This window comes from Mycteria americana, chromosome 7 (genome assembly GCF_035582795.1).
Source record: "Mycteria americana isolate JAX WOST 10 ecotype Jacksonville Zoo and Gardens chromosome 7, USCA_MyAme_1.0, whole genome shotgun sequence".
In the NCBI taxonomy this organism is placed as follows: domain Eukaryota; kingdom Metazoa; phylum Chordata; class Aves; order Ciconiiformes; family Ciconiidae; genus Mycteria; species Mycteria americana.
This window is the reverse complement of record NC_134371.1, coordinates 52,382,365-52,396,262: the sequence shown is the minus strand read 5'-3', so window position 1 is coordinate 52,396,262 and position 13,898 is coordinate 52,382,365. Positions and strand designations below refer to the sequence as shown.

General features: G+C 41.2%; 1 protein-coding gene across 1 annotated transcript in view; it reads left to right on the top strand.

Annotated features, from left to right (window-relative positions):
- The first annotated feature begins 1,611 nt into the window (after positions 1-1,611).
- Positions 1,612-13,898, top strand: part of PKN2 (protein kinase N2) — a 56,482-nt gene continuing 44,195 nt past the window's right edge. The window contains exon 1 of the mRNA XM_075508452.1: positions 1,612-1,993. Coding sequence (XP_075364567.1) covers positions 1,946-1,993 — 48 coding nt within the window. The 5' untranslated portion in view covers positions 1,612-1,945. The remainder of the gene's footprint in view (positions 1,994-13,898) is intronic.

Here is a 13,898-nt window from a genome sequence, read left to right as displayed (position 1 = left end):
TTTATGAACTTTTTATATCTTTGTAAAAGAGTGAGTTAGACAGCTGGCAGGTAAAGTTTTCCTCCTCTCTACTTTCCCCTTTTTCTCCCAGCCTGTAACTGTCTGGCCACACAGAACACAAATTAAGCCATTGGCTTCAAGTAGACTAAGTCTATATGTAGATTTCTGTTTGTGCAAGATTATGAACTATATCAACACAGTTACTTAGGCATAAGTCAGTGAAAGAGTCTAATTTCTGTAAAGATGTGCATTGTTACTGTAGAACTATCTTAATATTTCTTTTTATGTTAAATTAACTGTGTGCATTTGTTCATAAACTTCTTTTGTACTGCATGATAGACAGTACTTCAGATTGTCTGGTTTGTTTGGTGCTCAACAGTGGAAGTATAAGAACACTTAAAACGTTTCAGATTTTCTAGGAATAGTAGTGGTAATTTAATGTTTACTTCTCCCATTTCCCCCCCCGCCCCCCAAAAAAACAAAACAAAACCCAACCCTCCAAAATCTAACTTGCAGTTCTAGAGCAAAGAGACTACTATTGGCCTGTAGCCATCAGAGATGCACTTGCATAAACAGAACAAATGCTGATGCTTGCATGAAGATGAATCTATCAAAAATGCCTCAGCTTATATGAGTTTGACATGAACTGCACAGATTAAAAAAACAGTTTTAGTTGCTTCCACACAGCCTTTTGTGTGAGTTCGATTAGCCTAATGTAACATCCAATATTAAGGTAGAATGAGAATGCACATGTGTATAGACCAGCCAACAGAAAGTACATGTTTATGGAGAGGTGAAAAAAAAACCAACGGACACAGGCAGGAAACTGAGAATAAATGCTAGTGTCACATGCTGCCAAGAGGGAAGAGAAACCATTTCCTCCCAGACACTCAAACTGACTTTGAAGCTCTCAGAAGCTTATCACTCTGCAGACTAACTGAACAGTGCCAACCCACCCAAAACTCACCAAGCACCCCAAGGACATATGTTTCGCCCTTTAAACTAATAAGAGCCGCATTAACAGCCCCCACTCACCACAACCTCCTGGGCCACTGCTCCAGGTCCCCAGGGCGGCAGGTGGCTGCCCTCTCTCCGTGCGCTTGAGACAAGCATGACCTCTCCTTCCTGAGCTAGCTGCTTTTGCTAAAAAACGGCCAGAAGGTTTTACCTGCCTCCTAGGCCTGGCGGAGCCGAGCCCCAGCAACCCCCAACACCAGGGATGTGCCACACGCCCCCCTCCCCCCGCCACCACAGGAGGAAAAGACAGGGCTCCCAGCGCTGGAGCTTTACGGAGGGGGAAAGCGCCGGCAGGGGAGGGCGGCGACGCGGGAGGAAGGCGGGGAGGAGACCGCGGGGGCTGAGGGGCCGCGGGGGCTGAGGGGCCGCAGGGGCTGAGGGGCCGCAGGGGCTGAGGGGCCGCAGGGGCTGAGGGGCCGAGGGCCACGCGCGCCCTCCCGCCCAGCCCGCGCTCCGCGCCTCGCGCCGCTGTGCCCGCAGGAGGGCGGGGCGGGCTGCCGGCCGCCTCCGGGGAGCCCGCTCTTCCTCCCCACACACACCGTCACGTGCTCCGGGAGCCGCAAAGCAGCGACGCTTTTGCGACAGGGTGACAGCCAAATGGTGCGACATCCGCGGCGGCCGCAGGAGCAGCAGCCGCGGCGGCCGAGCGCTGCCAGGGCCGAGCGCCGCGCCTGGGCGGGGGAGCGCACCGCGGCCCGGCGGGGACCGCACCGCACCGCGCCCCAGCGCCCGGCGCGACCCCCATGAGAGGAGGGGGGGCGTCGTCGTCCCCCCCCCGCGTCCCCCTGCCTGCCTGAGCACGGAGCGCTCCCCCCGCCCCCGATGCGCCCTTAGTCCCGGCCCCGGACCCGCCTCCCTCGCTCCCCTCCCCGCCGGCGGCGGCGGCAGCAGCAGCAGCGTCCAGGTGCGGACTTGAAACCCCAGCGCAATGGCGTCCAACGCGGCCGAGAGGGAGATCCTCTTCACCGAGCTCCAGGTAAGCGGCAGCGGCGTCCCTCCGGGCGCCGCCCCAGCCCCGCTCCCCTCCCTCGCGGGGAGGATGGAGCCGCCGCCGGCCCCGCCGCGCCCCGCCGCCCCCTGCCCGCCGCTCGGCGCGGCGCGGGGCGCCCACTCCACCCCGCGGCCGGGCCGGGGAGGCGGCGGAAGCCCGTGCCCACCCCAGGCCTCTTCCCGCCGCTCTCCCCCGGGAGCGGAGGCGCCGCCGCCCGGTCACGGCCCCACCCCGCTGCCGGCCGCGACCCGCTTTTGTCTGCTCTCGGCTCCCTCCTTCCCCGCGCCGAGCGGCCGCGTCCCTCCGGCGGGGCCTGCCCCGGGCCGCGCCCCCCGCCCCGGCCGCGGCCCCGCCGGCTGGGGAGCGCCCTCCGCAAGCGCGGGGGCTGCCCGCTCCCGCCGGCGCGGCGGAGCCGCTGCGGTGGCTGGTAGCTCTCGCCTCCCCCGCCGCCCGGGCACGGCGCCCGTCGGGGCCCCGGCCGGAGGGGCTCCCGGTACCACCCCACCGCCTGCGTCAGGGTCAAGCAAAGAGCTTTTCCTCTGTACATTGCACCGCGCAGGAGTCGGAGCAGCTTCCTTTATGTAGGCCGTGAACTCGGAGCCCGTGAAGGGGAGAAAATGGTCCGACCAACGTTATTTTTCACACAGCAAGAGTCCTTGTCGCTCCAAAAACAAAACCCCGAACAGCCCCCCAACGCTGTAAAAGGTCCTGAAAAGTCAAGGGTTGCTTGTTCCCATCCCTGTAGTTTGACCAGTTTCGGTTGCCTGTGCAACTGTTACTTTTCTGCTTGTCAGCCGCAGGGTTAGATGCAATTCGGCAGCTTCACTTTTGTGCTCTTATCTTTAAATGTCAGCTCAACCTGCTAGCTCTTCCTCTTCCTTGTCCAAAAGAAAGCTTGCTTTTTTTTGCCTTTTTCTTGTTTTTAAATATACACCGCTAAATCTATGCAAGTTGTTATGGTTAACCGGGCAAAGAATGTATCTCTGAATTTATTAGTTGGACAATTAGTTAAAGTAAGAAGTCCATAAATGGAAAGCATTGAATTTAATGTTCAAATGCAAATTGGAAAGGCGTGCTTGAAAAAGGAGAAATTTTATTTCCTAAATGCTGTTAAATTCTGTTGTAATTTTAAATGTTAGCAATGTGCTCACTTGAGTAACAAAGGAAAAGAAGGCACAAAAGAGATGTAGCAGTCTACTTAATATTGTAGCACATGAGATGGCTGAAGGCTAAGAATCCATCTAAAATGCTGAACTTTAATCAGTGGCTCATAAGTGTCTAGGAAGAATCACTATGTTAATACAAAGTTGATATGATGATATATAAGCTGGTAAACCTGTTTGAAGTGGTGAGCTGTGTGAATAAGTAATTATGGTAGTGTTACAGGTAAGCTAGAGGAAAGCAGAATTTCTGTAGAAGTACTGAGAGTGGGGTTTGGATTAATTTAAACAGAAATGAGTGGGGGTTTTTGTTTGGGGGGACTTTTTGTTGTTGGAGGTGGGGAGGGTTGGTTTTATTTGTGGTTATTTTATCCTTGGTGGATGAGACTGACAGTGATACTAACTAAAAAAAAAAACAAAACAGGATGCATTAGATCTTTTGGTTGCACTGTCTCTTCCATTATATATGGTAACTTCTGTATTGATGCAGTTCTTTGGGCAAGACTGAAAGGTTACTAAGTTAACATGGAAATCCCAGTAGGGTTTAAACTTTGTAAACTGCTAGCTTTTAGGTATTTTTAAGAGGAACTTCCATATCAGGAAGAACCACTTTTAAAGATGGTGTTTTGTTTGCAGTGGCATATATTAGCAGTGGAATGTGAAGGCATCGGTATCATTTTTCTTGGGAATTCTTCAAAACAAATTAGTCTTCATATACCTGTGCGTAAAAGCTAGTTTAGTGGCATATTCCCAAAGTAAAAGGAACTACAGTGAAGTGTGAGATACGCCATTTCACTCATGTTTCTTCAGGAGGAAACTTCCTCAATCTAAAGAACTCTAACTTTAAAAGTGCTTATATGTAAAATGGGCTTTTACTTGCATATTGCAATCTTGCGCAGAAAGATGAGGAAGTTGTAGAATGCATGGCTACAGTAAAGGTTGAAAGCGTCACGTAGCTGGGTTGATCTAGATCGTGAACGATGTGTGGTTTAGATGTTTTGCTAATACTCATGAAAACCACTGAAAACAGGCTAAACCCAACGTTAATCCCAAACTTGATCCTGGCATGGAATCTAAGGTGACTATTGGTCAGTGATCAATATAACACATTGCTTATTGATATTCTATGTTCTGCATGCACTTGGTTATGATAGCCCCACGTACTCCAGCGTGCTGTAAGTAGTTAACTGTTAGGTTTGGATGAAGTTAGTAAAAGTGGATCAGTAGTCATGAATCAATTGAACACTCCTGATACAAAGATTGGCAAACTTTCACAGCTACTGACTAACAGGATGTGAAGTAGGTTCTGAGAAAATATGAAAAACAAAAGGGCAAAATAACTAACTGCTAAGAAGAAAGTGGTAAAACGTAGATGTGGTATATGCACTTGTTTCAAAGTGTACTGGGTTTAATTAAACAGGCCTGAAATAGGCCTTAGATCACACTTCTCACAGTGACAGTTTTATACTTTAAAAAAGTGACTCTGTATCTGATAGAGCAGTTTCTTAAAAACCTCTGCTAGCAAACATCTACTAGACATTTCTGTCCTGCTTTTTCTAGAAAATAATTTCTTCATTCTTCTATATCTCACTTTAAAGATTTCACAGACAGTTAATAGGATGTGGAAAGTATCTTTTGCCTCTAAGCAAGTTTTCACGTAAGTTTGTTCAAGGTGAAAAATGCAACACTTGTTCCTCAGTAGTTAGCAAATGCATAGTACGAAATAAACTTGGCAGTAAACAAATCCTCTTTTTAGTTTGTTCTGTTTAGTAGCTTCACCAGCAAAATTACCTGATTATCAAAGATTGAAAGATTACATAAAGCCAGCTTACCTTTTTACCTCTTTTTATCTCCAGTGCAGGTTCTTTTGTAGGAGGGGGAAGGAGCTTGGGTAAGAACCAGTATTGCTGATATTGCCTTCCCTTCCAAAATTCTGCTGTCCTTCTCTGGGCTTGCATCCTTTTAGAACTTTGTCCAGCAGGTAAACTAGCCTCTCCAGTGCTTGCTTTCAGGTTAATTGCACAGCCTTTAACTCTTTGCTTCCTGGTGGAAGTGGCAACTCTGTTTCCTCATAAAATTAAACTTTAACTTATGGTGCTGTAGGCTGTTAAGTAAGGCATCCATGAAATAAAATCTTTTAAGTTTTATATGAAAAAACCAGTCTTTTTTTCTTTTTTTAAATCATTATTTTAAAAAAAAGACAAGTTTTTCTGAGGCAGCCTGTGTTTCCAAAGATGTGTGCTTTCTTGGGAGTCAAGATGATAGATGTCAGCATAGTAAGTTGATATGGCTGGGGTAATAGAAATTATTACTTACAGTATTTAAATGAAGCTGTTGCGTATGCAAAATGATTGTACTTTTGTACTTCTGGGTGTTCTCTACCACTTCTTTTCTAGACAGTAATTTAAATGTTTTAAACTTTAGACTTTTCTCGTTAATATTACAGGATTTATTTTAAGAAAATTTTTGGTTCACTCAAAATTGTGCTTCCAAAACAATACCTGTTTAACACCAGAAAAAAAAAGTATATTACCTGGTTTTATTTGCTTAAATGAAATTGTTTGGTCAAGACAGAGAACTTGGGCTATGCCCTAAAGTAAATAAGCATGTAACAGACCCTCATTTGCTTCAAATGGAAGTGTTAAAGGCTCTACTTGGAATGAGTTTTTCTAACTCGGCCATAATACATATTTCTAAAATTACCAAACATTGGCAAAAATGTCTTTATTTCTGTATTTGTCAAAATAAAGGGATTGGTTTAGTAGATATTTTGTTTTAATGGAAGCCCTAGTCATCTAACTTCCTAAGATGCTGTACTCGGGAATCTTGAAGCATAAAATTCATGACAGAATCGTGTTTAAAGGCCATTGGTAACTTTTTTTTTTTTAAGTAGTGATGAACAGTACCACAACTGAAATATATGTAAATTATGCTTACATGATGGCACATCCGGTATAGTTTTTAGTTTGTTTTATTTTTCCGTTTCATATCTGGGACAAGAATATTCATAAAATTAATATGATTGAAAAATGCTCAGTATTTTGTTAGATTAACATAGTATAAATTGGATAGTTGAGTCTTAGATTACAGAACTATGTTTTGTATATAAAATTAGACACTTGTACCTCACCATGTTCAGTTAAACTACTAGACTGGACTCTGAAGACCTGCATTTCATTCCTGGCTGCTCTGCTCTCAGCTAGGTGACATTAGACAGATGACTTTGCTTACTCATGTCTCAGTTTCCCCATCTTTAGAATAGAGGTAATGACGCTTGCTTTTTTAGAGATAAAAAGCACTGGGTATTTATTATTAGCTGTGGTCAAGTGCCTAAGGACACCTTAAAAAGGTACAAGTAACCTAATTAATCTGTTTTGAACAGACATTGTAATTAGGCTGAACACTCAGCAGTAAGACTGCCTTCAAATACTGTTCAGCTAGCACAGATTAGCCTCAAATAATTTTGAATTACTCTTGTTTCTTCAGAACAAGAAAATGTCACATTCAGGTGAAAATATCCTGAACTAGTCTACTGCAGTTTAGACATGAAAATGTGTGTACAGCTGCTTGGGACTTCTCAGGTCCCTACAAACGCTTCCAGAACTGGTGGACTTAGGGAAGCACTTCAGTTTTTTTCCATTTGTGGATATATATTACTCTTTAAACAGTACTCTGTTCAGAACTTGTATTAGTAAAATATACATCCTGTTCTCAGTGGAACATAAACAGTCCTTAAAATACCTTTAGGTAGGTGCATGGGTGGGGGTTTTGGTTTTGTTTTGGTTTGGGTTTTTTTCCATCTTCTGAATTCTGTCAGTCTGACTGTTAACATAGGAACTTGTATATGATGTAGACTTGTATACATTTGACTGAATTTTCTTTATCAGAGCAGATGTCTTTCTAAGACCAGATCTGTTATTTTAACTCAAGATAAATGATTAGTGATGGCTATAGAAAAGTGTATTTATAGTATGTGTAATAGCTCTGCTGGAACAGTTTTATACATTGTGGATGGTCATTCATTACAATGTAACCTAAAATCTGTAGCAGAATAAGTAGATAAACATGTCCTTTACATTGGGAAATAGTGGTTTAAGGGCTTAATGATGGGATTAAGAATCTATCTGTCAATGTCTCAGTGCTTTGCTGAATTAGAGACTAAGACGTTACACGGCCTCTACTTAGATTCAGAGTAGCAAAGCCTTATGGTGTGTCGTATGTAGCATGAGGGTCACAGTCTGCTTTTGGGTTTTGCTTTTTCTAGAAATCACTCGTACGACTGGTACAAATTGGCTGATGGTAGACTTTTTGTTTGGTTGGTTTGTTTTCTCTATATGGATCCAGTAAGTGAATGGGTTCAAGAATGGACTGAGCTGAAGCGTCTCTCATGAGATTGCTCTGTAGCATGGGCAAGGCATTTGTATGGTACTTTGAAGCTTTAATTATTAATGCTTGGTCTGAAATTCCTGGCACAAGCAAAATAGCTTCTTTGGTAGTATTTGGGGGAGGGTGGTGATGGTGGGTTTTTTAAAGAAATGAGATTTATGTTGTAGGATCCTATCTGTGACTTCTGTTACTTTGAGATATGATTTGGAAGTACTACATTGAAACAGAAACTAGTAGTGCTATTAGTTAACAAAATGCTTTGGGCCTGTCCTTACAGTAACATTATATCTGATTAGTTTGTTTATTTGAATGGCAGCAATATAGTTATGTCACACTGACACAAGTCCACACCATTTTTTTTACTGCCATTTTACAGTTACTGATTGCTTACTATGTTTGACAGCTCACCAGTGAATTGAGCTACTTGCATGGCAGTCTGGGCATGTATCTTATGGAGCAAAGTTCTGCTCTGTGGGTTTTCTCATGGTGCTTTGTGGGGTGCTTTCCTGAACCTTCAGGAATTCTATGACTGTGTGTCAAACTAACGCAGTTTTGTGGCATCCATCAGCTTTGCCAGTGCAGCTTCTGGCAGCTGGCGAGGAGGATATGGCTGAGTTCTGCGGTGAGCAGACGCTCCTACGAACAGGATAGTAGCGTGCAGTTGCAGGCTTATGTTCAGCTAAATGGACCAGCTCTGCTGGGAATTCTGCTGCTGTTGTACTGTGGGTAATAGAAGAGGCTGAAATCAAGCTATTCAGGCTAATGCATTTAACTTCACAAAAAGTGTGAGTTGAGAGAGTTCACGTGATGAGTGACTATGGCTCAAGTTGCGAGATCACCAACTGTAGGTAGTGGTGATCTAGTTGTTTTTTACGGGTAGGCCACACCTTCTGTTTTTCTTGATATTAGATATAGATGCAGGTTCCTATACTGTGTATCAACATTATGCCCACTTTGGCTGTAGTTCCTGTTTGCTGCTACAGTGGTGTACAGACCACTTCCGGTGTGGACGCACCGTGATGGCAAAACTGTGCTCTCATCAGTGTGGTTTATTGCTTCTGCTGGGCAACCGGGGAAAAAAAAAGAGAAATATTAGCCTAAGTGTAGTTTTGCTAGGACAACTGCATCTATACTAAAGGCCTTTGTTATTTTATTATAGATACATAGATAGCTATCGGGTACCAAATAAGAAATGATTGACTGAGAAGGGCTGGGCTGGGCTATGAGAGGTTAATATATGCAGAGTTTTCCTGTTCTTTTTTTGTGCATAAAGAAAGGTTGGTACATGGCAAGACCCAGGGAGGGTGTGCTCTGGCCCATTGTACAAATCGGGAAAACTGGGCTATGTTGGTAAAAACCTTAATGTAGACATGACTAAATTAGTTAGCTTTTTCTGCCTCCAATTCCTGTGGATTTCTTTAAGCCTTATTTTCTTCACTGGAGATGTATTGTTTTTTAAATGACAGAGAATTTCTGGCTTGTTCTCTAAATAACTACAGATCAGAGAGCTTGGATCAAAAGCTTATAATATCTGTTTCATGTCTGTAGTGTTATGTATGGTAGTCCGCTGCTGAAGCAAACTGGTTTTTCTGTTGAGGTTTTTTAAACATTTGCTATCCCGCAACGTGGTAGCAGGGCTCATAGATTTTAAGTTTCCATTATACACAAGAACGTGTTAACCTGAAAATGCAACTAGCAGAACCAGTGCTATTTCTATTGAGAAGAACCAGGGGGACAGCTTTCCACTAACTTTCCACAATTGTTATTAGTGTCACAAAATATAATAGGTGGCAGACCTATAGCCAGGAGAACGCATAATTAAGTCTGCAATACCAAGGTGCTAATAGATTGATTATATCAAAGTTCTGAGATAAATCGCAGGGATAACGTGAGGCTCTGTTAGTGTGATAGAAACACTTGCAAGCGCATCAGGTCAGAAAGGAGAACTTCTCATGTGGGTTACTACAATAGTAGTAGTTTTCTGAATTAGTGCTGGGCCTTAAACCCGGAGAATATTGCTGAACTCTTGGAATATAATGGCTAATCCACCTTTTTTGTTATTTCGTAAAAGGTAATACTCAGAGCACTTAAAGATCATTGTTGTTTACAATTTCTTTATGAAATTTAAAAATAAAACATGTGTACGTGAACTTTATAAGTACGTATGTAACATCCTTCTGTGTACTCACATTTGTTAAACTATTGAAATAAATAGATTATTGAAAGGAATAAGAGCTAATAGTAAGTGTAATTGTTATTTACCTGATTTGGAAATAGTACTTGCAAATAGTTGTGGTGCATAGCTGTTCTGAAATTATTTTTCTATCTGTATGTATGTATATACTTTTTTTTTTCATATATAAACTTCATGTAACTTTTGCGGAGAAGTTGAGAGTTGGTGATTAAAAGAAATGGAAAAAAGTCCTTTTGTTTAAAAAAAGTCCCAAACGCAAACTGCCTAATTAAACAGAAAATAATATTGATGATATGGTTTAGTATATCACTGGTGCTATGGTTTGCTTATGAACTTAGGAACTTTAACATTATGTATTTTTGAAAACTGTCAAAAGGTATATTCAGTTTGATTTTTTTTTTGTTGCAGATCACTAAGATGCAGGGCAGGTTTGTGATGTAAATTTAGGATGGAAAAGTTCTAGCTGGGTCATTGACCATTCCGTGTGCTGGAACTGGAAGCTTTGCCCAAACTGACTTGAGGCTGTTGTTCAAAGAAAGTGTCAGATTTTGTCAGCTGGTACTGCTGCTGAAAACAAGTCTGTGCCATGTTGTGTTGCTTTACATTTGCACAGACAGCTATATGGTGAACAGCTTTTGTTGTTAGTTTTATTTTGGTGGGTTTTTTCTCCCTAAATTAGTTTTCAGACAAATCACATTCACAATCCAGTTCACTGTGTGGCCATATAAAGGTTTGTACTGGCATATATCAGCAGATGGTCTGGGGCAGGAACAAACTGTTAAGGGAGGTTAGGACTTCTGATTCTTCAGGGTGCTTTTTTTGCCTTCGGTGCTGCTTTATGCAGTAAAATGTTTATCAGATTACAGGCTGAGATTTACTCTTATGTATGTGGCTTTGAACTGTGGACTGTGAAGAGAGTCCAATTCTGCTGCAGATGAATATACAGATAACGAACAGTCCATTCACTCTCTATGGCAATTCTTTTCTGGCTTTGCATTCTTCAAGTGGGAGGTCTCAATATGCTGCATGTGACAGTAAAAAGCTGTTTGTCTGAAAAAGCATAGAAAATAGAATTGTTTTGGATGTCATGCATGGATGGAAGATGTAGTTGCGTTTAATTTGATGTCGAAGGTTGGGAATAGCGTTAAGGTTTTGTAGGAGTACTCTAGGCAAATGTGGGGGTATGACCACAACTTTACTTTCTAGCTTTCAGAAGTTTCTGTTAAACCTTTTACACATTTGAGGCAAGGAGTAGTTCTGAAAAATCTTGAGTCTTTTTGCTGTTTCTCCAACTTAAGTGAAAGAAGAAGTAAGTATACAATTGAAACAGATGGGATTGAATTTTGGAGTGAAGACAACTTATTGTGCAAATAATGATATAAAATTACTGTCCATCAAGATAATGAAGAGTGTGAGGTATTACGGTTTGGTATTAATACATTTGTCAGTTATTGAATAGTTCAATAACTGTGAGCCATTTGAATATTTAGTAGGGGGAAAAACCTCAAACAATGGTAAGTTGAATGTTTGCAAAAACAGAATACCTCTTAATGGTCACATGAGCATCAATTAAATCACCACTTAGAGCACTTTGAGCTACTGTGTACAAGATTGGTGCTGTCCTTCGGAGGTCTAGCCAAATTTTGGGGGGAAAAAGGCCTAAAAATATGGTGCAGAAATAACAAATTTGAGGCAACAAAGTGATTAAATGTTTTCAAAGTTCTCATGGTGTTGAATTAATTTTCAAAATTATCAATTCTTTCTCCTTTTCCTTGTACACATTGACAAATTCTGGGTGTGTTGTCTTCATAACTCGGCTATGCCATTAGAATCTGGGTCTTTTTTTTTTTTTAAATTTGTGCTCTCAGGGTGAAGGATTATCCTTAGAATAAACAAGGAGAGTGGTTTTGGTGATTCCAGATGTTCCAAAGCTCTCTACTAACAACTGGCTTATTTGTGTAACGTGGGCAAGAAACTTTATGCCAGTCCTTAGAGAAATGGAAAAAAACTTGCTTAGTTCTGTTCTTCTGCCTACCTTTCTTGTTCCTCTTCCGCAGTAAGAGGAACATAACTCCTTTTATGATAGATTTTAGGATTTACACTGTTTACATCACTTAGGTTATTAAATATGAGATTGAAATTGCTCTTTCAACATTGTGATGCATATTATCTTATCACTTGGATTTTTAAGTAACATAAGTCGAAAACCCTCCAAAACTATTCTTGAGAATTTAGGAGGAATGCAGATTGACTGTGTGGCCTGTTGCTTTTTACAAGCATAATATGTAAAACCATCTACTACTTTTCTACTTCATGTGTCTGTTATGTGGGAAGACTTTGCAAAACAATTAAGTGGAATGTGTTTTAAGAGGATATTCCCTTTATAGACAGATCTGTGTATGACATGACAAGGTTATTTCTTCCCTAATTCTCAAATGTAGGCTAAAGTTATAAGACAAACCATGACAAAGAAGTGTCAGCTTTTCTTAAAAATAAAAGACAAAAGTACCTTATTAACCTCTAAAGTTGTAAGGATGTATGCTGCTGACAGTCTGCCCGGAGCACATGGGGAACTACATGGGTGTAATGGGGTGGGGAGACAAAATGCAGTAAACTAGATTCTAGTAAAAGGTTATACAAGACAGTCAGACTGAAGGCAGGGTTTCAAAGACTTGTATTGAAAAGTACCAAAATAACCATACTACAGAGCTACAGAACATTTTAAAATCAGCAAGGCCTTTTTGTAGGACATGTTCTAAACTTAGTGGCAGCAGTAGAAAAGTAAAAGTACTGTAAATCGTACATGCCTGACTACTAGTGTAGCATTCTTGAACTGCTGCCCATTTAGGACTCGGCAATCTCCTTTAATGGAAGCATGTTTTCTTCAATATTTGAGTTTGTTTATTGCTTATTTATAAGCTCATATGAAGCTGGTGTTTTAGGCTGAGAATGACTGGATGTTAAAAGTTACCTTTTGCAAACTATAATATCTGTATAATTAGAGATCCTCAGGAAGATTATTCAAATTTTGTTTTTGAAACTTAACCCATTATTTCATGATTTTTCTTCAAGTTGATAGGATTTGTGTCTTCAGTCTTTCCTCTCCAGAAGAGATGGAAACATGACATTTTGAAATTTAAAACAGGTAGTACTTTTAACATTAGAACAAAATAATTATTTTCAGAGGGTTTTTTAATTGTTGTTCTCTGCTTCTTTATTCATACCAGTTAGTCTGAGTCAAACAAAGTATTCAGCAGCTGGAGAAAAATGTAATCAGTTTTAACTATTCATCTTTGTCAAGTTGGTTCAAATATGATTCCTCATCATAAACCACTTCACAGAGCAGTATCTAAATCTGACTTTTTTCATTTTGTATGTGCACTTTTCGAATAAAATGAGTATCTATGATAAAGTACATGGCATTCATCAGCAGCTAATTTTTGTTTTGGGGGGCAAACTCCTTTCTTGAATTGTGCCTTTTGTTGTAACATACTGCAAAATGTGGAAACAATTTATGATTGTTAATTTAAATGCTTTAGAAATTGGTGTTCACCTGTATTAGGATTCTGTACAAGGCAGTGAGTGAATGTATTCTCAAGCTTTAATTAATTCTAACAGAATTAAAAGAAAAATCCTTAGAAGTTTCCTAAGTGCAGGAGGAAAAATAACATTGGTCTTCTGTAAAGTAGTATTCAGTATCATCTTCTATTTTTCAGGTTAGCAGCCAGCACTAATATTAAAGTGTTCTTTTTTGAAGTGTTTCTTTTTGATGGGAGTATCTCAGTGACACAGTCAGGGCAGCAGCTGCTGTGCACGTGGGAATTGGTTTCTTTAACTCCAATTTGATTCTTGAACCAGATGACCTTGGGTATGAAAGAAAGGCAAGGGAGATGCAAGTTCTGCAAGTAGTCTCCCATTTTTGTAACTCTTTCCTTTCTATAATAGACAACACTGTTTTACGGACTCAAAAGTAACATTTCATTTCTTTAGCATTTGTCTGCCTTCCCGTCTGTTGCATTTACCTGAAAAAATTTACTGTCAATTTAAGGTTTATACAGTATGTCAAGTAAGCAGATTTTTAAAACTTAACTACAGGCATCCATATGCTGAATTTATTCACATACATTTTCTAAACTATGCAGTTGAGTTA